At 54.8% G+C, this 25,642-nt stretch overlaps 5 protein-coding genes across 8 annotated transcripts in view; 2 read left to right on the top strand and 3 right to left on the bottom strand.

Annotated features, from left to right (window-relative positions):
- The window catches only part of TLN1 (talin 1), a 31,332-nt gene extending 29,728 nt beyond the window's left edge, over positions 1-1,604 (bottom strand). The window contains exon 1 of one of the 2 annotated variants that reach the window (XM_020880422.2): positions 1,505-1,604. The gene's annotated coding sequence lies outside the window, so the exon portion shown is untranslated. The remainder of the gene's footprint in view (positions 1-1,504) is intronic. The other variant, XM_020880423.2, reaches the window with a different exon arrangement.
- Positions 1,605-1,946: 342 nt separating this feature from the next.
- Positions 1,947-6,198, top strand: CREB3 (cAMP responsive element binding protein 3). Its single transcript, XM_020880442.2, has 9 exons — positions 1,947-2,347; positions 2,461-2,608; positions 2,684-2,751; positions 2,868-2,957; positions 4,406-4,512; positions 4,625-4,693; positions 5,262-5,346; positions 5,445-5,529; positions 5,607-6,198. The coding sequence occupies exons 1-9, from the start codon at positions 2,210-2,212 to the stop codon at positions 5,909-5,911; spliced, it is 1,095 nt and encodes a 364-aa protein (XP_020736101.1). The 5' UTR covers positions 1,947-2,209; the 3' UTR covers positions 5,912-6,198.
- On the bottom strand, positions 6,054-17,090 carry GBA2 (glucosylceramidase beta 2). The gene is made up of 17 exons (XM_020880424.2): positions 16,244-17,090; positions 12,843-12,934; positions 12,417-12,532; positions 10,528-10,746; positions 9,985-10,224; positions 9,655-9,757; positions 9,350-9,503; positions 9,139-9,264; positions 8,768-8,940; positions 8,451-8,555; positions 8,151-8,258; positions 7,900-8,051; positions 7,669-7,775; positions 7,391-7,533; positions 7,202-7,317; positions 6,917-7,108; positions 6,054-6,644 (listed from the first exon to the last, which is right to left on the bottom strand). The coding sequence occupies exons 1-17, from the start codon at positions 16,570-16,572 to the stop codon at positions 6,366-6,368; spliced, it is 2,754 nt and encodes a 917-aa protein (XP_020736083.2). The 5' UTR covers positions 16,573-17,090; the 3' UTR covers positions 6,054-6,365.
- A 558-nt stretch (positions 17,091-17,648) lies between these two features.
- RGP1 (RGP1 homolog, RAB6A GEF complex partner 1) lies at positions 17,649-22,673 on the top strand. Of its 3 annotated transcripts, XR_002311419.2 has the most exons (9): positions 17,649-17,764; positions 18,126-18,262; positions 18,528-18,611; positions 18,713-18,862; positions 19,130-19,276; positions 19,459-19,586; positions 19,784-19,973; positions 20,477-20,752; positions 22,026-22,673. XR_002311419.2 is itself a non-coding variant. In XM_020880436.2 (8 exons), exons 1-8 carry the CDS (start codon positions 17,649-17,651, stop codon positions 20,698-20,700), a joined length of 1,176 nt encoding a protein of 391 aa, XP_020736095.2. In that variant the 3' UTR covers positions 20,701-22,673. The 3 variants fall into 3 exon arrangements, 2 of the variants coding, with proteins under 2 accessions (XP_020736095.2, XP_070336388.1); XM_020880436.2 differs by having other exon boundaries at positions 20,477-22,673; XM_070480287.1 differs by lacking the exon at positions 19,130-19,276 and having other exon boundaries at positions 20,477-22,673.
- Positions 20,918-21,879, bottom strand: MSMP (microseminoprotein, prostate associated). The gene is made up of 2 exons (XM_070480289.1): positions 21,449-21,879; positions 20,918-21,098 (listed from the first exon to the last, which is right to left on the bottom strand). Exons 1-2 carry the CDS (start codon positions 21,865-21,867, stop codon positions 20,918-20,920), a joined length of 600 nt encoding a protein of 199 aa, XP_070336390.1. The 5' UTR covers positions 21,868-21,879.
- Positions 22,674-25,642: the final 2,969 nt, after the last annotated feature.

Raw genomic sequence — 25,642 nt, 5'->3', positions numbered from 1 at the left:
ATGAGCGGGTGAATATTGGTGGGAGAGGGCTTTAAAATGATGGGAAAGCTCAGGTGTGGATGAGGGTAGGTGAAGGTGGGATGTGTGGATTAAGAGGTGGGAAGGGAGGCAGAACTGAGGCTGAGAAGGTAACATGAACAGCATGGGAGAGCTAAAGGCAAGGAAAGTATTCTGTCAGTGGGTATGCCTGAGGGTGTGAAATGCAGGGCCAGGGAGCAGAGTTGGAGAGGAAGGCTTAATTTCGAGGGACTGAGGGACATTGGAGGCAGAAGGGCTGAACTTTCAGAGAATTAGGCCATCCTCTTCTTGCACGGGAACAGTTTCCTTCGTCTGCCTCCCCCTTAATCACCAGTCCCTTCTCCCCTAGGCAGTCCGCCACTATTACTAAGCCCTGTACATGTCCTGGGTCCCTAACTCTTTTCTAACTCCTACCTTGTAAACAACAGGATCCAAGAACCCCTCCCCCTCAACTGCGGTGGTCACAGTAAGAGCCTGAAGCTTAGAGAATACAATTAAACTGGAATCCCTGATGCCAGCAATTCCAGCTAGCCCAGAACCCCAGCCTGAAATTAGTTTGTCATTTCCCTGGGCCAAAGAAGCCTTCCCCACAAAACAAGGGCATCTACCTACTGCCAGTCTCTTAAATATCACCTGCCTGAGGTCAACTACCCTGACCTCAACTACAACAGGGAAAACTGCCTGAAATTTATAACAGTAACGCTGACTGTAATTTGTCTCCTGATTCCTAGTACTGGATTTGACAGGGATCCCTGTCCTACCACATATATGAATCCAATCCCTGGTCCCTAATTTTGATCTAATTTTTACCTGTAGCACCAACTCCGGACCTTTAACCCTAAATCTTGATCCCTAAACCTAAAGTTCATTTGTCACTTGATTCCTGATTCACTCCTTTCTTGTTTATCCCTTGTCCTGGCTATGCTAACCTTCTCTAATCCCTGAAACTGGATTTCTAACCTAGTTCCTGTCGTTGACCCTTAGCCTGAACTCTGACATACGTTAACCTGAACCTGAACTCTTAGCTGACGTTGGTCGTTACAGAAAACAAAATAAAGCCCTTAATCCAATTTTCACCTACACAAAACGCAACTCACACTAATAAATCTAAAATTTAACCCCAGCTTTACACTCCTAAAGCTAACCTTAACTCCTAAAACCCAACTCCACTTAATCCCCAACTCACCCGTTCCTACTCACGTACCCGCTATCAGCTAACCTCAAAACCGATCCCCGCCCTGCGCCACACTGCCACCCACTCCTCACCGTCCCCCAAACCTATCCCAGGCCGAGGACGGCTCCAGGAAGGGCCTGGCTGCCGAAAAACGGCCTATTTAACTCAACAGCACAAGCCGAGACACACCGGACGCGGACCTCTCCAACAGGACCCGAAACAGACGCCGAGGTCAGGGGCCCTGCCCGCCCGCCTCCCAGGCCTGGCGTCGCGGCCCCACCCTGAGGCCCCAGTTCGCCCGGTCCGGCCTACCTGCGCTGCCCGGCTCTGTGCCCCGCCCGCCGGCCCGCTAACCCGCTCGTTCTCCCGGTGGCTCTCGGGCTGCGGCCTCGCCCTCCCTTCGACACTCTCGGCCACTTCCGTCCCGGGAACGTCCCCCACCCGCGGGCGGCGCCCTGGGCCCGCGCTCTATGGTCGCGGGCGCTGCAGGAAGCTGCTCTGGCCCCAGCTCTCGATGCTCGGGAGCCCGCCGAAGACCGGCAGCCCCTCCCCAGCAGGAAGCGAGGGTGCGGCGCAGTCCCGAGGGAGCGCCCGAACTGCGCCCTAGTTCCCTTTTAGGCGCTAATCGGTCCTTTTTCTAGCCCGGGGCGGAGCCGCTTCCTCAGAAGGCCCGCCCTCAGGGCCTGCGGGGGCGGAAGGTACGTCCCCTTCATTTGCATAGCGCCCTGGACGTGGCGCCTACCGCGGCCGCCTCGGCGTCTGGGTGGGTGGGGGGACTCCAACTCCCGGCATGCCTCGCGGGGAGGTGCGTCACTAGTGTTCTGTTGGAAGCCTAGCGGGGAGCGGAGTCTGGGAGGCGTGTCCCGGTTTCAGAGCCATCGCCAGCAGCAAGGAGGACAGCGCCGCTGGAAAGCCGATAGGTGGGGCCGGCTGACAGGCGGTCGCGGTTACGCCTGGTTGGGGATAGGGCCCGGGTGGCGAGGTGAACTCCTGTGTTTCTGCGCATCTTTTCCTTAAATGTCTCATATGGAGCTGGCGTTGGACCCGGGTGACCATGACCTGCTAGGCTTCCTGCTAGAGGAAAGCGGTGGTTTGGGTGCGGCGCCCGACGAGGCCTTGGCGTCTCCGCCGGATTGGGAACTGCCACTTTCTGAGGTGAGTGGGGGAGATCTGAGTCGGGGAGGCGTGAGGCGGGTTGGTGGGGGGAGGGGTGTCCCTGAGGCAGGGGGTGGTGATGATCAAAGCCTGTTAATTTGAACCCTGTGCAGTCTCTGAGCGATTGGGACGTGGAGGATTTCCTGAACTGCCTGCCGAGTCCCCCAGCATCGTCGAACGTTTTCAGCAGCTCTAATCCCTGTCTTGTCCAGCATGACCACACCTATTCTCTCTCACAAGAGCATGTCTCCATAGATCTAGGTAAGCCTGAAATTAGTGAAGTTTGGGAAAGGAGAGGACTCCGGAGCCTGACTATTCATAGTTTCCCTTTTGCAGATAATGAGAGCTATGGAAAAGAGGGGGCTCAGATGACTCCACTGCGTGTGGAGGAGCCGGCAGATCAGGTACTTGACTCGATTTACAGGAGGGTTATTCCCGTATTGCGCGGGTCGGGGCTGTATTCCGCGTTACTTTCTGAAATCTCTTTGCAACTCTGCTGCCCACCTCTCCGGAACCGCAGGAGTTTTCTAGGCTGATACTGACTGAGGAGGAGAAGAGGCTGTTGGAGAAGGAGGGGCTTACTTTGCCTGGGATGCTTCCGCTCACTAAGGTAAGTCTCCCATTGTGGGGACGGGGGTTGTGCGTTCCAAGTAGGCCAGTTCTGTTAATTTTGTAGCTAGAAAAGGAACTGAGGTGAGAGATTAGCGCATTTGTGAGTAGGAAGCTGGAGCATGTGGTTAGTATACTACTTGCAAGGACAGATCCTGGTTTGTAGAGCTTGTATAAATTTTGGTGTTCTTTTTAACTAAGAATTCAAAATTATCAGGGTAATATTAGTAAAGGGATTTGGAAGGTACTGTACAAGCACGGGGCTCTGATACTTATATTTCACTGGTTTCCTGGTAATTTACCTGTAGCTGAATAGTAAATTAAGTATTAGAGTTCATCAAGGCTGGATTAAGTAGTATAACAAGAATAAATGTAAAATTTGGAGTTTCAAGCAATGAGTGGCAACTTCACATGCAGGGTATTGTGATACTATGATGAAATCAATGTCCATTAACAGAAAGGTTAACTGAATTTTAATTTCTTAAAAATATAAGTGAGGCAATTCCCTGGCAATCCAGTGGTTAGGACTCTGTGCTTTTGCTGCTCAGGGTCAGGGTGCAATCCCTGGTCTGGGAGCTGAGACCCCACAAGCTGCGAGGTGTGGCCAAAAAAAGTACAAGTTTTGAGTAAACAGTGTGATATGGCTACTAAGGAAGTGACTGGGGTTTAGCAGCTGTATCATCAGATTTAGTTGTTGTTGTTGTTATTTGGTCACTAAGTCGTGTCCAACTCTTTGCAATTCCATGGACTATGGCCTGCCAGGCTCCTCTGTCCATGGGATTTCCCAGATAAGAATACTGGAGTAGGTCGAAATTTCCTTCTCCAGGGCATCATCCGGATCCAGGGATGGAACCTGTGTTTCCTGAGTCGCCTGCACTGTAGGCAGATTCCTTACTGCTGAGGCACTGGGGATGCCCAGTTGTATCATCAGATACCAGTTATCTAATAGTGTTGCCAGTTGAAGGGCAGTAACCATCTTGTTTTCCTTTATATTGGCCAAAAAGCTTCTTAAGTTTTGAGCCTATTATCTTTGACAGATATTAAGAAGATGCAGTCCATCCTGAGAAGAGATAAGATGATGAGTTAAATTTTTGCCCAGTTTGTTTTTTAAACACTGAAGAAATGTGAAGTGCTTTAAAATAGCTGAAGACCTTTGTTCTCTTATGGCCCCAGAGATTAGGTGCTAGGTAAGTCCAACAGGTAGAAAAAAACAGAGGCAGATGTTGGCTCATGATAAGGAAGTTTTTTAAAAATTATTGTTTAATAAAATTGTTACAATGGTTTGGCTTGTGAGGGCATTAACACCTGGTCCTCAGAAGCATTCAGAGTGCCTATTGATCAGGGAAATTGTAGAAGGAATTTCGGCTTTGAGAAGATTGAACTCAGTTGCCTTCAAACTCTTTGGTCTAATGTTCCTCTGATGGGATCCCTTTTCCTGTCTTCTCCCAGATGGAGGAACAAATTCTGAAACGAGTGCGGAGGAAGATTCGAAACAAAAAGTCTGCTCAAGAGAGCCGCAGGAAGAAGAAGGTGTATGTGGGGGGTTTAGAAAGCAGGTATGAAAGGGAGCTGGACTCGGGGGCGGGAGAAACAGGTAATTAATTGGAAGTGTGAGGTTTTTGAAGGGAGGACGCAGGCCATGTCCCCACATCCCTGTTATTCCTCCAGGGTCCTGAAATACACAGCCCAGAATCTGGAGCTACAGAACAAAGTACAGCTCCTGGAGGAACAGAATCTGTAAGCAACTCTTTCACATCAGGCTTTTCTCATCCCTCCCACTTCATACTGTCTCAGTCTTTTTCCTGCTCCATACTTGATTTCTCACTGGGCATCTCTCACATATAATGTCTGATGCTTGGTCTTCAGTGGGTCTCTGATTCCATGAAGCTCACAAGTATAAAGTAGCAAGAAGGAAGAGAGGGAGTAAGACCTCATATGGCAGATGGCATTTGATAGTAGATACAGTTCTGGGATGGGGGTGGAGGGCATTCTAGACAGAGAGGACACAGTCTCTAGTCCAGTCTGGCTGGAACCCTAACATAGGTGAGTTGGGCCAGAAGACAGAGAATATAATCCCTGGTGAGGCTTGTGTACAGAGCTGATCAGGCAGTGGAGAACCACTGAAGGGGTTTGCAAAAGGAGTTTTAAGTCAGGGCAGAGATGAGGTCTGGTATTTTGTTCACAGAAAGAGATCACTCGCAGAAAGTAAGAGAGGATCCAGTGCGCACGTGGAGGGGATGGCCTTAACAGGAGGGTTTTGTTGTATGGCAAGGTGCCAGGCTGGGGGTGCTGTCTCCTCTTGTAGGTCCCTTTTGGATCAGCTGAGGAGACTGCAGGCCATGGTGATTCAGACAGCAAACAAGGCCAGCAGCGGCAGCACGTGTGTCTTGGTGAGGACGGTGACGGAAGGAGACATTCTCCTCTCAGCTGGCAGGGAGAAGGGTGCGACGCAGAGCCCTTCTTCATCTCTTTCCTCCTGTTTCTTCAGGTTCTGCTCTTCTCCTTCTGTCTCCTCCTCGTACCTGCTATGTACTCCTCGGACGCAAGGGGGAGCCTGCCGGCTGAGCACAGAGGTGAGGGCCTCAAGGACGCCACTGAGGACGGGCTGGGGAGAGCCCCAGCCGCCCCTGATCAGGCTTTGTCTCCTCAGTATTGTCCCGTCAGCTTCGGGCCCTTCGCAGCGAGGACCCCCTGCAGCTGGAGCCACCTGCCCTGCAGCTAGAGGTACCAAAGGACAGCTTGGACCGTGAGCTCCAGGCTCCTAGCAACTCTTGCTGCCTCTTGCATCTCATGCCTGAGGCTCCTAGAGCAGAGCCGCCGCTGCCTGATGGTTTCTCAGAGTGCTCCTGCCCAGATTCCATATCTCCCCTGCATGCAAATCTCACAGGAGAGGAAGTATGGCTCCCTACTCCCAGCCCCACATCTGTTATCTTGCAGGGCAGATACTCAGGCTAGATGTGAGGATGGGGGGGGGGGGGGCCTCCGTCAGAGTCTGGTGCCCCCCAGTCTGTGTTCAGAGGAAAGGGAAGGGGAGAGGGCTAGCCTCAGGTCCTGTGCCCTGTCAGGAAGCCTGAGGACTCAAACACACCACACTTACTGGTTTTCTGGGTCTTTTATTTGAACCTGTGTATGTCTTATCACCCCATGAAAGGGCCTAGGAGAATCAGATGACCTCCCTGAACACTTCATGCAGTGAGGGGATGGGGTGAAGAAAGAAATAAATAAGTGCTTCTCATGAATAAGTGATTCTCACCCTCAACCCCTCTTTACTGGCGCGGTGGGTAGGTAGGAGGGAGGGCATGATTGTCCCGGTGGCTCAGGGTTGCAGGAGACTGGGGGTGGGGTGGTGCAGAGGAAAGGTCAGGCTGAAGGCTGGGCTGTCAGCGCCCCCTTCCACAGCTCACATGGCTCACTCTGGGCTTGGCTTCGCCGTGGCTGCCTTTGGTCCCTGTTTGGGCCTGGTGCACGGTCCTGTGCCCCGTCTGGATGTTGGCCCAGAGGCCTTTTGATGCTGCTGCTGCTGCAGGGCCAGCTGCATGGCCCAGATGCTCAGCGGCCGCATGTAGGCCAGTGAGCGGAACACCCGCCGCTGGCAGTACGCCTCTGGGGTCTGGAAGGCCAGGCCCAGGCGCTCCCACACAGTACGATAGCAGCCTTCAGCTGTCCGGAAGCCCTCCCAAGTCAGGCCCTGTAAGGGAGAGAGGGAAGTCATTACTTGGCAACCCTTGAATAGCTATTTCAGCTGGACAGATGGAGATAATAGGGTCTCTGCCCTCAGGGAGTTCCTGGCCAGTGGGGGAGATAACTTTGGCTCACAGGCAGAAGCCTGAAGACAGGCAATAGAATGCATGCCAGGGAAGGGGAGGCTCTCTGGATGGATAAGATGGCATTGAATTAGGTTATCACAAGCCTGATAGCCAAGGTACAAATGGCAGAGAGCCGGGGAAGGGAGTGAGTTACCTCTTGGATCATGGTGGCTGCCAGCCCGTAGACCACGCCCACCCAGACTTCATCAGACTGGACGCTGGATGTGTCAGGAACACCATGGGGCTGCATGCCATTCACAGCCCCCATGACCCCTCCTGCAAAGGCCTGGACGTTGAACTCAAAGATCGTTTGGAGAGCACGGACCACCTGCTGGGTAGGAAACACCTAGAGGGACAGGGAAGAAACACAGTCTTTTCTACTTGCTTCCCACCCCCAGGAAAAACCCTTTCTCCAGGACCTCTCCTCCTAGGCTCTCACCTCACTGTCTCCTTCTCCTAGGCCACTGGCCCTTAGGAACCACTGGCCAGCACACTGGTCAGACATGATGCTGTAGGACTGAGGCTGCGAGCTGCAGTCGTAGTTGTAATAGCGGCCTGGAGAGGAGGACAAAGTGAGTCTCCTGCCTCCCAGAGCCACCTTGCGATTCTTTAGGATCCCCCAACTCACCATTCCACAGCAGCCGATCATAGGCTTCCCGGCCCCGGCTGAGGATGGAAGAAAACTTACTCCGGGCCTCCTGTGCCCCACACAGAGCAGCCATCTGGACCATCACAGCCACGGCCGCCAGCCACAGCCCTCCGCAGTAGGCGCTGATGAGGGACGCGGGTCAGGGGAGTCAGCCGGCCGCTCCAGCCACCCTCACACAGTGTCACAGGCAGAGTGAGCCCACAGCCCCTCGATGCCCAGTTCCCCACCGCAGACCCTGGAAACCCCTACCCCCCAACCTGGGGCCTGTGGTGACCCATCCGTCATAGGTTTGGTCTGCATAGCCTCCATTCTCGATGAGTCCGTCATGGTCCTTGTCAAACTTCATTTCAGACTCCATCACGGCCTAGAGAGGGATCAAGATACTGAAGACCTAGATACTGAGAGAAGACCCCAGTAGCCAGCTGGGCTTTTCCCAGACACCCAGAGACATGCCCCTGTGCACAGACCACTGCGCACACGCCCCTCACCAGACACACAGGCCACATGTCCCTCAGGAAGCGCTGGTCCCCCGTCAGGTGATAGTCCCGGTAAACCTGCAGCACGAACTTCAGGTTCAGGTCCTTCCAGTCCCCGGTGTCATGGATCTCGTACGCGTTGACCCGCAGCCACGGCTCGTCGTCTGGGGAGGGGAGGAGATCTGGCCGCCTGCACTGCAGGCCCAGGTGGAGGGCGCAGCAACCGAGAAAGGGAAGCGCCCTTGGGGTGGAGGGACTTGTACCTGGGTCCCCAACATCATGGGGGATGACGTTCCTCCGCTTCACCGGTGCTGTGATCCCACTCATCAGGAACCGTCGCTGTGTCAGGTCCTCCCTGAGAGTGGCCAGAGCTGGGGGAGCAGATACACAAGGGGGGGTGCGGGGCAGGGCATGGGTAGGCTTGGGGCGGGGCACAGAACTGTGTGTGTGACTCGAGGGGAACCAGTGAGCAGGATCCACATGTCTGAGTGGAGGAGGTGCCAGGGACCACCAGGTTCAGGGCTGTGGGGATGAAGCAGGAGGGGCACAGAAGGGACCCTCACCCATGTCATACTGCAGGCTGAGCTCAAGTTTGGGCCAGAGCATGACGAGAGCGAAGGACGCATAAAAGTGGACATCGTATGTGTTGTACATGCGGTATTCCTGGCCTGGAGAAACGAAGGGGAGAACACCGTTGCCAGAACGCCTGTTGCTGCTTCACACTGCCCTGCCTAGCCCACCTCTAGAACTGGCGTGCAGGGCACCATCACACTCCATGTTCTAGCCAGTGCCCTGGGATAGGCAAAACCCATCCTCCTGCGGCGGCGCAGAGCACTGACTGGCCTCGTGGACACACACCACGCCCCCTGGCAGCCCGTACCTTCGAGGTAGGCAAACCGGCCGTACTCCCGGAGGAGGGGGCGCAGCTGACCCATGCCGCCCGCCAGCTCCTCTGGCAGGCAGTCTTCAGGAACTTCCAGCCATACTGTGCCCCCGTCAGCCAGGAAGTAGAGCTCATTGAACAGTGCAGACTTGTACCAGGCAGGCAAGGATCTGGGGAGGCAGGAGGAGGGAATGGTCTCATGAGGGTGGCACTTCCAGGAAAGGGAGGATTCTGCGGTTCAGTGGAGTAGGGGTCCCGAGTGAATCCCAGACCAGCTCTGTTGACGTTGGTGGTGGAGAGTGAATCAAGCGGGCTTAGTGAGAATGTGAGTGCCTGGGAGAAAGGCAAGAGATGGGCTGCACTGGCACCTGTCCTCCAGTACCGGGCTCTGCCAGGCCGAGATCTTCTCTTCCCAGTCAGCATAGTGGCTCAGGGCATAGTGGCTGAGGGCAGGTGCTGCATCACCGTCTGGGCCAAAGAACCTCGTGTACCGCCTGGGTGGACAGAAGGGAAGGGATGAGAACATGGGCTCTGCTCAGAGCCCCAGCACCACGATCCGTGCATGCTCATTCCCATCACCTGTAGTAGACCTGGCCCTTTGCTCCAAACATGATTCTGGGCATGTCCCAAGCCAGTGAGAACTCTAAGCGGTGCCGGCCTCGCGGTGGCAGCTTGCCCGAAACACACACAGCCCCAGCGATGCCCACTCCTTTCTGCGAAGGGAGGCTTTTTCCTGAGAGAAGCACAGAATGAGCGAGGACCCACTTTGGCCACAGGGATCCCTGACATGGGAAGAAGGCCTGTTGTTACCAGGCCTCCCAGCCCTGTTCTGGAGACAGGGACCTCCTCTCTTCCCTCCACCTCCCCGTGAGACCCCCCGTCACCAGCGAGGGAGTCCAGCTGTCCATCCAGAAGTAGATCCTGCCACACCTGCTGCCCCGCGCTGTCAGGGTCAAAGGCTGTGAGGTGGGTTACCGTTGTGTCTGCCTGTTAAGGGATCAAAGGCTTTGTAAGGAGAAGCTCCATAGGTGCGTGGCTCCTGACTAAGTCCCCTCTACATCGTCCCGCCTCCAAGCTCCACCGGCTCGAGGGCTATGGTGAGGGTGCGACTCAGGAGTTGAGGAAGTGAAGAGACCACAGTGGGATGGGGTTGGGCTCAGGCCAGGCTGAGAGCAGGGCTGCAGGGCAATGCTATGGGGCAGGCTCCCCCGTACCGAGAGTCGCGCAGCCACAGCCATGGTGTAGGGGTTCGGGTGGGCCGGATGATGCAGCAGCAGCCCCCGTACAGTCTCCCCATCACGCTCCAGACAGAAGGGCTCATTCCACAACCCCCCGGCAGCATCGTCTTCACCACCAAGCCCGTTCCGCATGGAGAACATGATGGACACTTCCAGGGCTTCATCCCCTTCATTTTCCACATCCCACACAAAGACTCCTACAGGCAGGCTGCTGTCCTGGGAGCAGAAGGTCAGACTCAGATGGTCCCTGTGTAGCCCTTCTGGCCCCTCTTCCCAGGATCAGTCCTTGGCACCGAGGAGCTGACTCAGACACGCGCTAATACAGTGTCTTCCACTTGCATCTCCCCATATTGCCTGACAGGCTGTCTACTAGGAGACAGAAGACCAGTCGAGTGGTGGACCTAGGAAACCAGCGTGAAGTTTATGCCCCACCCCCTCTCTTGCACAAGTCATGACACTTCCAGGGGAGAGAGATTCTGGGGAAGGGAGAGCACAGAGGAAACCAAGGGGGAGCCTCACCTGGTAGTCATGGGGCAAGATGGGTGTGACCTGGCGGCAGGTGAGGGTGACATTCTGGCCAGGCAGCTGATAGACAGTCCAGGCTCTGGGATAGAGGGCGTGGTAGAATGCAAAGTACCCACATAGACCCCAGTTCCAGCTGCGCAGGGCACTCGGGCGCTCCACCGACAGGACTTGCTGGTACACCGTCTGTCCTCTCCGGCGCAAACATACTGTGAACTAAACCAGGAAGGTACGTGGGCTGGAATGGGGTAACAGGTATCTCAAACGAAACCCGTCTCCTTGGAGTAGCTCCTCCCCTGCCAGACCCCACAGTGGTGACCCGCGCCCCACAGCTTCACTCAGCTCCCCCAGGCCTTCCCCCTACACTCAGTGAATCGCTGCAAGTCGTGCCTTCTCCATCTTTCTCGCTGCTTGCTCTCCCTTCGCACGGCTCTGGTCTTAACTGCCCTAAGACAGGCGCGCACCATCTCTGCCCCACCCCATCTGGATTTCAGACTGATCTTTCTTACAGGGAACTCAAGATGTGTTAGTCTGTGTTTGTAATGTTTCAATGACTCCTGTGGCCCTCAGGCTAAAATCTAAACTCACCTACCTGGCTTTCAAAGCTTCATTCTTGAGGTGGCCTCTCCCCGCCCATCAGATTCATGACTTGTTCAAGTCCTTATATTCTGGTCATATCAAATACTGTTCCTTGAGCACAATGCATTTCCTCCTCCATGCTTTTGCTCGTGTTCATTCTCCATTCGGTAAAACCCCTCATGCTTCAAGGCCTAGATCAAATGCCATCTCTCCCCTCAAGCAGTGAGCCATTCTCCTCTGTGTCCCCCTACCCTTCTAGTCCAGCATGTGATAATGTGTTTACATTCTGACTCCCTGACTGCTCTGGAGGGTACGGGCTATGAGGGGTTAATATTTCCTCCCTTGGTTCAAAGTATGCCTAGTATCTTTAAATGCATACATCAAATAATTTTTTTTTATGTTGTTGGAATAGTAGGTAATGGTTAACATTACAGGCTTGTAACCACAGAGAAAACTGGTTCTGAATCCCAGTGCTTCCATTTACCAACCATGTGACCTTGGGCATGGTACTTAGTTGCCTCATGTGTAAAATGGGCATAATAATGGTACTTCCCTTATAGGACTGTCTTTACATATTAAATATTATATAAAAAAAGAGTCATGATTCTGGAAGGCATTTGCCTCAGGATACCTCAGGGATGAGGCAGAGAGGAAGCCTGGGGCCTTGGGCAGGGCTGGTGAACCTGAACTAGGAAGGGCAGTGTCATTAATAGGATTCAAGGTCTGCTAGTCATTTCTCCTTTGAAGATGAGCTGGAGGCCTCCCTCAGACAGGAAACAGGAACTTGGTGGACAGCTCAACATGGGAGGTCACTAGAGAGAGATGCTGAAAGGTAGCCCGCGTGCCTCTGGCAATCAAAGGCCTAGCAGTGACGAAGTGGCTGACGGCTGGCAAATCAGGGCAAGCAGTGGGTGCTCTGGGCATGCATCTGTTTCCCTGTGCATTTGCAGACTTTTGGTTTGTTTTCCCTTCTGATCTTTCAAGCAGGTTAAGTGATCCCGGAATTGTCTGACTCTCTGTGGCTGCGGACAGGCTCAACCAGTGGAGCTGGGGCAGCAAGGCAGGTAGGAGGCATTTACTAGAGAAATAAAGGGCACAGGGGTACCTCTTCTCTTTCAAGGAACATGAACTCTGAGTGTCTCATTCCTATAGTGCACCCCAGCACAGGGCTTGGCACACAGAAAGCATCCTAAAAATACTAGATGGACTCATGTACCTCTCTAACTGCCACATCCTGCACTAGCCAAGAGACCCTGCCTGCCTGGGAAGTATTGTCTGGGACCTCTGCTCTACCTCCGGCCTCTTACTTGGTTCGCAATGACTGTCTGGTGCTGGTACATTCCAGGATTGAGCTGCCAACGACAGAACTGGCCTCTCCAGCCTCTGGTGATAGTGCCTCCCCCAATGCCGCCCAAGGGACAACCTAGAGAAAGAATCAAGATGTTAGAGGGGCATGGGAGATGAAAAAAAGCCCATTTATCACTTTCTAGACTATAGAGATGGGTTCCCCTAAACCTGGGGTGGGGGGTCAGGGGAGAATATCAAATTCACACTTTGTGCACTTTAAACTTATACAGTGTTCTATGTTAGTTATATTTCAATAAAGCTTGGGTGGGGGTAAACTCTAGGGAATGGGTCAGGGCAATTGAAAGAAGCTGAAGGCTTCTTTGCCTAGCTCCAAGTGGGCCTGGACGCTGCCCTCTCTGACTAGGCAGGGCTGGAGTGAGGCTCACCATAGATCTGTCTCAGGGGCACAGAGTTGATGAGGTCGATGAAAGGTTTCTTCTTTTCCACCTGGGTCTTCCGGTACCACCACTGCAAGTACCTGAGGAGCAAGGGGTGCTGTTGGTCAGGGCAAGGGGCGGCAGTCACCTCTCTCTCTTTGGACACCCAGCCGTGACTTCCCACATTTAACTGTTCCAAGGACCCACTGCCTTCACTTCCAAACTTCTCCTCTCGACTTCTCTGTATTTCAAGGTCCTCTTATCTTCCCAGTCACCCCTGGTCATGGCATGGGACTATCTTTGTTTCTCTACTCTCCTTAGAAGGAGCCTTCTGATCTTTCCTCACCTCTAACTCCACCACTGGTTTAATTTATTCCAGGAGCTTCCATCTGAGGTGCTGAAAGGGCCAATTAGTTTCCTGACCCCCACCCCATAAACAGGCATAGGCTGCTGCAATAACTTTCTTCTTTTTTGAAATGATTTTTCTTCTGATTATGAAAGGTGAAAATCTGGAGAATGCACTAGGTGGAAGGTGAAAAAAATCCCACCCATATACATTTTGGGCCATTTTCTTTTAAGTCTTTTTTTTTTTCCCCTGTCCTTTTTCTGTCTCTCTTTTTAAGAGCAACATTTAAACTGTAAGCTTTCTAATTTGTTCTCTTATTATATCCCAGAAAAGCCTTCTAAAAACCCCAACATATCCTGGTCTTATCACAGCTCTGTATCCAACAGGCAAATGATTCTGTTTGGGATTCAAGGCTTTGACATCTGTCTCAGCCTGTCTTGAGAGTGTGTGTGTGCATGTGTGCGCAAGTTGTTCAGTTTTGTCGGACTCTTTGTGACCCCACGGACTGTAACTCTTCAGGCACTCTGTTGATGGGATTCTCCAGGCAAGAGTAGTGCAGTGGGATCTCCCCACCCAGGGATTGAACCCAGGTCTCCTGCATTGCAGGCAGATCCTTTACCATCTGAGTCACCAGGAAAGTCCCAGCCTATCTTACTTCCTACAGCTTCTATTCAGAGTGGGTCCTCACTAAGCAACCCCTTCCTGCTGGGCTCTCTCCCAATTCCACTCTCCCCCCTCGCCAGTTATTTTATTCCCGTTGTTCAAGCACACTGCTTATAACCATGTAATGGGGTAAGTAACCCTGCTGAATCTCCAGTTTCCTCATCTATAAAATGGGGACACACTTGCCCTTCCTACCTCAAGGGATGGTTGGAAGGGCACAATAGATGCCCTTCTATTGGCACATTTGTGCCCTTCTAAGGTCACAAATGACACGATAGGAAAGCTACAAAGTGGAACATCCATGTCACATATTATCATTACTTGTACGTACACTAACTCAGCTCCCAATCAGACACTGTCCTCTTACTCTAGTGTTCCTCATGTGAGTCTGACATGCTTCTCAGTTCCCTGGGGAAAGGGACAGCGACAAAGACTTGTTGCTTATTACCCACAGCTTCAAGCACAGGGCAGGGCACCGGTCTGCAGTCAACAGGTATTTGCTGGATTTATAAAGAACATATGTACGAACAGTGGAACATAAGAGAAATGAACACGGACGGAGCAAGTGGAGGAGAAATATGACTAAGGAACAGGGAGGGTACGTTCTGGGAGTGACAGGAGATGGAGGGAGGACGAACAATGGAATGGTGGGAAGGCAGCTCTTCTTTGCCAGCTTAGAGGAAACTGGACTTTGAAACTGGTGGCCAGAAAGGATTGCCAAAGGGAGGTAGGCACCGCTCCGATTAGGGCGGTGAGGGAGAAATGCCAGATGTGAAGATAGCAGAACGAAGAAGTATCTAGCGCAGAACAAGCACTCAATACATATTTACTGAATGAATGGATTCTGGCTGAAAGGGAGAGCAACCAAAATTGAGTTCTTACCATTCTAAGGCCAAGAGAACTCTGTCGTGCTGGGGCTCCTGGTCAGTGTACCCCCAAGTCAGCTCCCTCTTAGGGCCTACGTTTCTCTCACACCATTGAGCAGCTGGCAATTCCTGATCTATTTGTCCTTTTCCATGATTTCAACCTCAACTTAATCATTCAGAATTCTTGTCTCACCCCTGCATTCTCCTCAGTGCAGGACTTCATCTCATCTCAAAACCCCTGTGTCAGTGATCCCCACCCTGTCCTGGGATGGGGAGCTGAGCCCAGGGGGTGAGGACAGCTTCAGGCATCTGTGATTCAGCTTATACTTAGGGATGGAGGGGCTAAGATGCCTACGGACAGGTTCTTGACCTCAGTGTTCCCACCACATGCACCCCAAGGTGCTTCTCTCAGTACCCTGGCCCCAGATCCTGTTTTGACCCAAAGCCTTTTAGGGTCAAAACTAGTCGAATCAGTTTCAGAAGCAGCCTGGAGGAATTACCGTGCTCTGGTACAGGCCACCCAGAGGAACTGTCAAAGGAGTCAGACACCCAGGCAGCAACAGGCCCTCCCCACTGCCGAGGGCTTGGGTTAGGTCCATGGGCTCTCCACCCCAGCCCCACAGCGCTGACCGTGGAAGAGAAGGAACCTCTACTTAAGAGGCTGTCAAAGCTAGGTTTCCCATACCTGAAGCCTCCCTCTGCACTGCTGTGTTTACTGTGGCAACTGACTCAGGATGACCTCAGGGTGATGCTTTCTGTCCTCACAGGCACCTGGCCCTGTTACTGGGTCTTGGTCCCAACACTCAGTGAGGATCCAGAGGAGTCCTACAGCCCAGGATAAGCTCTCAGCCTGTCTGCAACCCCTTGCTGGGGTGGGGGACCAGGAAATGCCCTGGAAGATTATAACTAATCTCTAGGAACACCTAAGGCAGGGCCATTCTGGTCAAAGGTCTTCTTTGCTTTTTATATCAGGGGCCATCTATTCCCGAATAGAGTGACTATTACCTTTTATCACCCTCTCCTTAGGGTTGAGAGCAGGCAGGCTCTCAACCACTCCCTGGAGCCAGAGTTTGAGGAAAGAAGCCAAAGGGTGTTGGGACTGTTAAATGCTGTGCCTAAGTGAGGTTCAATGAATACTCCAGTTGCTTAGGAGGATCTGGAGTTGAGAACCCTCCCCTCCCAGAAGACAACATTGTATCAGTACCGAAACCACCAGAGTATCTTTCCTACCTTGTCACAAAGTATAACTAATCCCAAAGGGCAGTCTTCAGAGAAGAGAAAGCACCTGAGAGGGAGCCTAGATGTGTAAGGCTTCCTCCAAGGCTCAAATGCCCTTTCTTGCTAAAAAGACAAGTTACTGGAAGGAAGTGGGTTGCAAAGAGACCTGACCTGGTCTCACCCTCCAAAACTATGGGCTTAGATGATGGGAATAGGGGCCACCTGACCAGGACAAGGCACCCTGCTGCTTTCTCACCCTTTCCTGCCTCTGCTGGAACAAAGTGAGGCGCAAGGTCCTCTAGATGGGATCGACTCACCTCAAGCCCATGCCCAAGTGCTTTATCAGGTTGCTCAGCGAGATGTCGTTGGCATTAAAGGGTTTCCTCTTCTCTGCAAACTCGTGAGCCAGGCAGATGCGCCAGCCAAAGGGAGGCACCTGGTAGCCCTTAGCTTTCCCCTCGTAGGAAGCCATCAGCTGCCCGGAGTCCTCCGGACTGCTGTAACCCTGTTCATGCTGGGGTTGACTGTCCTCAGGGATCGGACAGTCTGTAACCTGCACAGCCTCCGTGCCATTTTCAGGGCAAGAAGCCTGTGGATCCCCTTTGGCACAGCTGGTCTGCTCCGAGGCTGGGACTCCGGTCCCCATATTCCCTGGATCCTGGGTCTCCAGGACCTCGGTGGCTTCCGTTCCCGAGCTTTCTGGTACCAAGTATCTGGCCAGTCAAGCCCAGATGCGGGCGTGGATGGTTGTTAGGTGTTGTCTCGGAGAGCCGGCCACTGGGGAAAGCTGAGGCGAGCTGATGTCTCCGTGAAACCAGGTAGCTGTTGCTGCTGCGGTGGCGGCGACAGCAATAAAGCCACCACGGTCTCACCCTCGGTTGTCTCTCTGGGTCCTGGGCGGGAAGGATCGGGTCTCGACGTCATTGGGCCGCGGTGATTAGCTGGCCCGGCCAAAGGGCGACTGGGCCCGCGGAGAGGGGAGGAGCCCCCGGGGCCGGCCCTCCAGGCACCGCCCCCGGGGCCGGCCTGGGAGTTCGCGGCAGCCCAGACCCCGTCCCCGGGCCGCGGCACCAGGCACCCCAGTGCTGGGCGCCGGGTCCCGCTGGCCGGTGTCCGGGGCGGCGCCCGCGCCCGGGTACCAGCCCGTGGGAAGGTGACCCAGGGCGGCCGGCCCACCCGAGCCCCTTCCGGCCTAGCCGGCCCGCCGCTTCCGGCCGGAAGGGGCTCCGAGGGAAGTCCCGCCTCTGCCGCGGCCGCAGCCACGCACTTGGCCCGGGCCCGGAGGGGCGGGCGGCCGGGGCCTTCGAGGCACCGAGTACCCTGTTTCAGTCTGGCCCCCCGCTTCGATCTGAGGGGTATCCGGGCTTGGGCGCGAGGTGCCGGGCGGCCGGGGCCCCGGTCTGGGACGTTGAACATCCAGGGAAGGGGTCGGGGGCGGCCTGGGGGTCCCGGCGGGGAAGAGGGTCATGACCTGGCGCCGATAGGAGCGGGGGGCTGGGACCCTAAGCGGCGCCGTCTCCCTCTGCAGTGCCCGGTCAGCTGCCGCCGTACCTGTCTTCCGCCTTCCCGCACTCCAAACCTGGGCGCTTCCCTCTGACACCGTGGTACTGAACGCCCGTTTCCTTGGTCCTCACCCCCAGGCTCGCCCGAGACGCCCTTCGCTGCCGTGGTACTGACCTCTGACACCCCTTGTTTCCTTCTAGATCCGATCCCGCAGCTGCCATGATTGAAGTGGTAGCGGAGCTGAGCAGAGGTCCTGTGTTTCTGGCAGGGGAGGCCCTGGAGTGTGTGGTGACCGTCACCAACCCCCTGCCGCCGACGGCCACTTCTGCGTCCAGGTGAGTACACTGGTACTGAAGAAGGCGGCCCTGCGGGGAGGAAGCCTGGGGTCTGTGGTGCTGAGCCAGGGCTCAGGTTGTGCTGTGGCTACATCACCACCACCTTGCTCATTGTGCCCTCGTTGTAGGGAAGGGCTAGTTAACTGAAGGTGCAGGTGACATAGCCGTTGGCTCGCCTTTCCTCTCTCCTCCCCCTGCTGCCCATGGCATACTTCTCTTTGTATAATTCTTTGGGGTTCCTGATTCTCTGATCCGAAGGACAGCCAGCTCACTGCGTTGGTCTTAGTGTGGTAGGGAGTTTGGGAGAGCATTTGTGAGGTCAGGAACTGCCCTCTGATGCCCTCTTTTCCCCCTCCCATAGTGAGGCTCTGGCCTGGGCCAGCGCCCAAATCCACTGCCAGTTCCACGCCAGTGAGAGTCGAGTGGCAGTACCTCCGCCTGACTCCAGCCAGCCGGATGCCCAGCCCGAGAGCCAGACTGTCTTTCTTCCACACCGAGGTTAGAGGCGGGGCTTTGGCTTCAGAGGGGGACGGAATCATTGTTACCCATGGGTGAAGTTGTCAGATTGTTGCAGTGGGTCATTCCAGTCTCTGTCCTACTGGGGATGTGGTGGAGTGTAATTATTGCTTTGGGGGCGTAAAGCTGTTCCTGTCTCACCCTGAGCAAAGAGGGGTGGCTTAGTTAGGGTTGCCCCCACTTGCTGTGCTAGCCTTCTCCAGTGCTAAACAATGCGGATGTTAAGTTGCAGTCTTCTATTTTTTAGGTGAGAGGGGTCAGTGTATCCTTTCCACTCCACCAAAAATCCTCTTCTGTGACCTGAGGCTAGACCCTGGAGAGTCCAAATCGTGTGAGTGACTGCCCCCTGGCCCCTGGATTGCCTTCCATGGCTCCTGGAGGGAGGCCTTCTCTGGCTCCTTCCAGCTGCCCTGACTACTGCTTCCCAATCAGACTCCTACAGCGAAGTGCTGCCTGTGGAGGGACCACCCTCGTTTCGGGGTCAGTCAGTCAAGTATGTGTACAAACTGACCATCGGCTGCCAGCGTGTCAACTCACCCATCACTTTACTCAGGGTCCCTCTGAGGGTTCTTGTGCTCACTGGTAAGCAAGGGTTCCTGGAGCGAGGGGTTGGGGAAGAGCCTCACCAAAGCAGTAATGCTCTTTAGAGAGTTTGTGAAAGGGGCTGGAGGGAAGCTTCCTGATCTTAGTCAAGGTGTGAGGGAGTCGGGGAGAGAAAGTCCTGGAGCGTAGGTGAGATGCCTGCCCCTCAGTTGTGGCGCCCTGTACCTTCAGCCCTGTTAGGTTGGCGTCTAAAACCCTAAACACTGCTCTTCTCTCCCACCACCCCTCCACTCACTCACTCTCTAGGCCTCCAAGATGTCCGGTTTCCCCAGGATGAGGCTGTAGCCCCATCCAGCCCATTCCTGGAGGAGGACGAAGGTGGGAAGAAGGATTCGTGGCTCACTGAGCTCGCTGGGGAGCGTCTCATGGCCGCCACATCCTGCCGCAGCCTCCGTGAGCATCCTTCCAGAACTGCCCCGCCCCTTCCTCCCCCGTAGTATTCCTGTCTCAGAGCCAGACTCTCCTAACCGCCACATTCTTCTGAGGACCCACAGATAGCTCATGATTTTAAAGGAAGGCCCACCTCTTGGGTCCCCAGTATGGACCCCAGGCTTACTCTGTTCCTCTCTCCCCAGATCTGTACAACATCAGTGATGGCCGAGGAAAAGTTGGGACATTTGGCATCTTCAAATCTGTATACAGACTTGGCGAGGATGTGGTGGGGACCTTAAACTTAGGGGAAGGAACTGTAGCTTGTTTGCAGGTGAGAGAGGAGCAGGAGCTTTGGGGGAACTGGGCCTGAAGGATTAGGGTGGAAGGAGCAGGCCTGCATAAAGACAGGTGGCATGGAAAAGTGGGAATCACCCAGGGCCCTCTGGGGAAACAGCGTGCGGCTGGGCTGCCCTCCCGCCCAGAGTCGTCCCCGCACCTGCCTGCACACCCTTGTCTTCTTGATCGCAGTTCTCGGTGAGCTTACAGACGGAGGAGCGTGTGCAGCCTGAGTACCAGCGGCGTCGTGGGGCCGGAGGTGCCCCCTCGGTGTCCCACGTCACTCATGCCCGGCACCAGGAGTCCTGCCTACACACGACCAGAACCAGCTTCTCTCTCCCCATCCCTCTCAGCTCCACCCCAGGCTTCTGCACAGCCATTGGTGAGACCCTGAACATCGCTGGGGCCGAGGGGAGCCCAGGGTAAAACGCTGTGCTTTGGTACAGTATAATGGACCCTGGTTCCTAACACACACCCAGAAGTTTCCACATCCAACCTCTGACCCTTAACACTTCCTCAGACCTTCAGCCTGTTTCTTGGGTGCACGGACCCCTAAATTCTTAACAGCTGCGCAGATTTTCTCTCCCCCTGCCCACTGGAACCCTGTGGTGCACTTATGTCTGATTCTGCAGAGCATTTGCTTCAAGCTACCAAGTCCTGACTGTCCCACATTTGGGTTCTTAGGTACTTGATGCTCTTGTCCTTATTGTCACATTTCCGATTTCTTCAGCGAAATCCTCTATCCTGGCTCCCTGCCCCATGACCTCCCTGCTCTTCCTGAACACAGGGTTTTGTTTTTGTTTTCTAATTTGCTAACCACGTTCTGTCACTGGCTTTTATTCCTGGCCTCTAAATACTTCTGCCTTTATCTTTACCCCCCCGCAGTGTCCTTGAAGTGGCGTTTGCATTTTGAGTTTGTCACCTCCCGAGAACCCGGTTTGGTGCTCCTACCTCCCATGGAGCAGCCCGAGCCCACCACCTGGACGGGGCCTGAGCAAGTGCCCGTGGACACCTTCAGCTGGGACCTGCCCATCAAGGTGCTGCCGACAAGCCCTATGCTGGCCTCCTACGCGGCCCCCGGCCCCAGCACCAGCACTATAACCATCTGACCCTGGCCCACAGCCTTCTTCAGGATCCTGAGAACTCAGCCCCTGGGCGCTGGTAGGGCCCGTTGTTTCCACCTGGGGTCCAGTGGCACAGATAATGAGAGGCGGGCTTTCGGCTGGAGCGTTAACTTATTTATTCAGAATAAATCGGCAGCTGCTAGTGGTTTCCCTGGAAGTGGCAGCAGCAGTGGGCGGTCAGCAGCAGGGCAGTCAGTCGCGTTTAGCTGGAGTGGGGAGCAGGCGCCGCAGGCACAGGGGTGTTAGCTGAGCCCCACTCTGGGTCGGGCCCACCCCCTTTGCAGGGCAGCCGAGGGTCAGATTTTTGCACGAGGGAGAACTGGCATGTTCCTGCCTCCTGGCGTACCTCACAGCCCGCAGGGAAGTCGATAGGATGCTGGGACCTGGGGAACCGAAGGACAGGGGAAGGGTCAGGACAATGAAGGTCCACCTTTATCCCTGCCCCGCATCCCCTCCCCAGCACTCCTCCCGTGTCTCCCCAGTACCCCCGGCCCTGCAGGATTTCTCTTGTCTGCCATATATGGATTTTTTTACATTTCATAGCAAGAATAGTTTTCCTCCAGATCCACCTAACTCCCCTCACTCTGTAGCCTGAAGCCTCTCACCCCTTCTTGTCGGTACCATCAAGTTCAGCCTCTAGCTGCTTCTCCATTCATTCTCACATCAGAGCAATCTAGTCACACCCTGGCCAGCTCTCCGTCCCTCACATCTCTGGCCACCTTTGGTCACTCACGTGTCACAGCAGCCCACACCGACCGGATGCAGACAGGTGCAGTGGAAGCAGTCCTTGCGGAGCCAAGACTCGCCCAGGGTGAAATACTTCCCCTCATAGTGGCAGGGGGCTGGGGAAGAACAGGAGATGTTCGTGCCGGAGCCGAGGGGTAAGGGCGCGCTGCCCCCACGTGTGGCCCCTCCTGCGTCCCAGCGCCAGGGAGTCTGGGCTTGCTGCCAGGGGACCATCTCGGAGCCCTTCCTCCCGTGCCCTCGGCACGCATCCTTCCTCACGCCTCGCCCAGCTTTACCTTGAGCTTGGAAGTAGCACTTGCCGTGGACGCCCTGGTGCTGGAGGAGCAGAGATGCCACCAAGCAGATGACCCCCCAGCCTCCCCGCGTCCCCGCAGCCTGGCCCGTCCGGGGCGTCCCTGGGGCCATCCCGGCAGCGCAGCTCTCTCGGGCCCGCTTGGTTTCCGTTCCGGCTGCTCTGGCCTCGTCTCCTCGGCTTGCCTCTGTTCCTCTCCTTGAGCCTTAGCGTCTGTCTCTCTCCCCTGGGCGCCTGTCTCACACCATCTCCGTGCCCTCTGTTCTCACAGGCTTGGGGATGTTTATAAAGTGAGGACCCTGGCCCCCTGCTGAGTGGAGCTGGAAAAGCTGTAACTCTGTTTCCTGAGGTGAGGGCATGAAAACAAGAGGTCTAGCTTTAACAAGCTGTGAGAGCTGATTCATGCCCCCGCACAGCCAGGGGGAGGAGGGTGGCCGGGGAAGGGGCGCTGGACTGGGCACTTCCCCAGCAAGGAGGGGGCGGGGTGAGGTCCCCCAGGTGGTCCCCAGAACTCTCCCTGGCCTGGAGAGAAGGAAGCATTCCACCATCTCCCCCCGCCCCGTAATACACACACACACAAACTCTCCAGGGGTGTGTACGCTGGGATCCCTGCCTGGACCGGAGGGAGGCATTTCCTGGGGATGGCTAATCCTGTGCCCCAGCCAAACCAAGGAGATGCAGTAGGGTGCGACGGCCAGAGGCTCCAGGAGAGCGAGCGGGCACCTGGTGTGGAGAATGTTTCTCTCAGACCTTCGGGCAGGGTCTCCTTGCAGTGTCCTAGAGACATGGCTGCCCCTCCTCAGAGGCTAGGGGTGGGGGGCTGGGGGCAGGTGTTTCTTGTTTTTTATAGGCATCCCAGAGATAAGACTATCCATTGTTCATCACCCCAAACACACAACAAATAAAAGATCTCGCCATACCTGGGAATGGTTCTTTTCAAAGAGGAACATCTCTAAGTGCCCTCACAATATGGGTCACTCCAGCTTTCACAAGAGAGGCCCCTCTTTTCTCCTGTACGTTACGGAATGAGGATTTAGGAACGTATCCTCTGACATCCTCTTTTGGATTTCCTGTAGGTTCTGGAGAACCTGAAGAGAGGTGATTAAGATCATAGGTTGTAGAGTCAGACTCTGGATTTAGATCCTAAAGAGCTGTGTGTCATTGAGCAAGTTAGTTCACCTCTCTAAACCTGTTCCCTTATCTGTAAATTGGGATAGTGATACCAACTCATAAGATCATCAAGAGGATTCCATGAGATGATGCATGTCATGCTCCTAGCACTGTGCCTCTGGAAAGAGTAAACTGCTGCGGTCGGTGCTAGACGTTCCTTTCTTTGAGTGATGTGGAGGAGTCCTGTGTGCACGGCCCACGGCTTCTGTTGGGGCTGCTATAGACTTCTTTCACTTGCACACATATGCTCCTTGCAACCTACCACTTCCTTCAAAAATAACCTCCAGGATGGTTTTGGTCCTTGTGTCCTTGAAACTCTAAATGTCCACTTTGAGAAACTGTTGCTGATAAGCCTCCTTTTCCTAGGTCAGTACCCCCACTTCTTCCCTGGGAAGACATATCCTTTTTCCATCCTTCCAGCTAACTTTGGGACTCCTGCTTTTTCTCATAAGGGTTCTGAACAATTTCTTCCCATCCTCCTGTGAACTCTCAAGTTCTCCTTTCTGACGAGGCTAATGCCGCCCTTTGGTATTAATTGCCCCAGCCACACTGGATTTCTTTCACTGTTTCACACTCCGAAGACCCCTGTTCCAGCTATCACTCTCCTACCCACAGGGTCAATCACTTTGGCATTTATTCTACTTTGCTTCTAAGTCTTCAGTTCCATTTACCTCTAGACTCCCACTGTAACCCAGGGGTTCCAATCCAACTACTTCGGGCTGACTTCCAAAGGACTGCCCTTCTCCTCACCTTGTCACCATTCAAAAACAGCATCAGTCCTCCAAATTCCCTATCCTTTTCCAAGAAGACAGCTTACATGGCTGGAGATGAGGACTGTACCGCATCTTCACCCTAGTCTGGTCTGATATACTTTCCATCTCAGAGAAGCAGCGAGGGAAAAAAAAAGAAAACGGGAGCAGGGTGCCCTGGTGTAGGCTGGCATGTGGGAGGCGTGGCCTTGGAATTTTGTGGACTGGAGCAGGTGGATTCAAAGGCTTGACCAACACAAGGGCCCAGAAATCCTGTCAGTGGCCAGTAGTTCCGCTGCTGCCTTTGTGGGGACACCAGCTGACACTCTTGATGCTTGGACCATAGACTTCCTTCTGCTCCTGCAACCTGGAGCCAACCCCATGGGGGGCAGACACTAGAGAGCGAGCTAGAGAGCTTGAAGGGAGTGGTGGTCGTGCTGTAGGCAGAGGGACCCAGTGGGGATTGGTGTGTGTGAGGTCACGGGACGGGCGAGTTCCGGCCTGTAGTGAAGAGGAGGTAGGCATACGGGGCAGGAGTAGGGGGCTGCTTCTGCGGGAAATCTGGGGCGGAGACGGGAGCCCTCTCCAAGAAGTGGCGGGGAGGTGTTGGTTGAACCGGTTTCTTGCAAGCCTGCTGGTGTGCGGGCTCGTGTGTGCATCCGTGGAGCTTCCCAGGACCGGGGCCACCCTTGCGGGGGGGGCGGTGCACGCGCGCGCGCGCGTGCCTGGGGCATGGCTGGCGGGGATGCCAGTTGTGGGGGGCGCGGCGGTTGGCTTTCGGCTGGCTCGCGCTGCCCACGCGGGGACAGAAAAACATCCGCCGGAGGCCCGGCCGGGCGGCGCTCCAACCGCGCCGGGCAGGTGCGCGGCGGGAGGAAGTGAGCGCATTCCGACGCCCCAGCCGGGCAGGACCGGAGGGACTGGCAGCGGCCGTGGGGAGATTCCGGGGCCAGAGCCCCAAGGGGCGGCTGGGAGTGAGGAGCCCGGGGAGGGTCTTGTAAGCGCCGAGAGAGAGCTTGGGGGAGGGCCCCGAGGGGTCGGGGTCTGGGGTTCGCCCAGGGCTTGAACACCTAAGAGCCGCCCACTGCCAGCCCCCGCCAGCCGAGGGAGAGGGGCCCCGGGGAGGAGGGCCCGGGAAGGGCAGCGAGGAGTGCGGGGCTGAAAGCGAGAGCGCTGCTGGCTGGAGCGAGGGACAGGCTCGGCCTGCCAGAGCGTTAGACGGAAGACACACCCACCCCCACCCCCCCCCCCCCCCCCCGTCCACCCCAGGTGGGAAGGGCAAATGGCCACCCCCCTGACGCCGGTGCACCCCGAGAGTGAGAAGCAGGTCAGAGACGAGTAGGAGTTAGGGCTCTCAGGGTCCCATTGTGACCAAGTCGTTAAAGGCCTTGAGTAAGGCATGGAGATGAGTTCGGATTGGCCTCGCAGGTAGTGGAATCGATGGTCACTTAAGTAATAATGGGGAGCTTAGAGGCAAGGTTATCTGTATCTAGTGCAACTACCATTTCTGGTCTTTGCCAAAGGGCTAGGCATTGATCCTCTAATTTTTATAGTCATTTAAAATTACATGGCTACATTTGTCAAACAGCTTAAGTTATTTGAATTTTTAAAACTAGAAAAGTTGAAGAATCTGATTCAGTATTTGATTTTAAACTCAAAGGTCAGTTACATGGGATCGAGTCTTTTCCTTTGTCTTGCTTTTGGGCCTCATTCCTGTCACCAACATGTGGGAATTCTTGTGTTAATGCCTCAGTTCTGTGTCAGTGGCATAGAACTTCTGCTTTTCCTGTCCCCCATCTTATGGTCTTTATTCTTAACTCTAACTTTTGTTGTGCAGCCCTTTAACCTGCACTATATAGCCTAAATCCATTAAAACATTTCCTTGGCATTCAGTACAGAAAGACAAGTAACAACTTTACCATATATGTTAGGTTACTTATTATCTTCTGTGGACATGTGTGTAACTACA

This window comes from Odocoileus virginianus, chromosome 18 (assembly GCF_023699985.2).
Source record: "Odocoileus virginianus isolate 20LAN1187 ecotype Illinois chromosome 18, Ovbor_1.2, whole genome shotgun sequence".
In the NCBI taxonomy this organism is placed as follows: Eukaryota; Metazoa; Chordata; class Mammalia; order Artiodactyla; family Cervidae; genus Odocoileus; species Odocoileus virginianus.
Note: the sequence above shows the minus strand (reverse complement) of the source record. Positions and strands in the feature narration are given on the sequence as shown.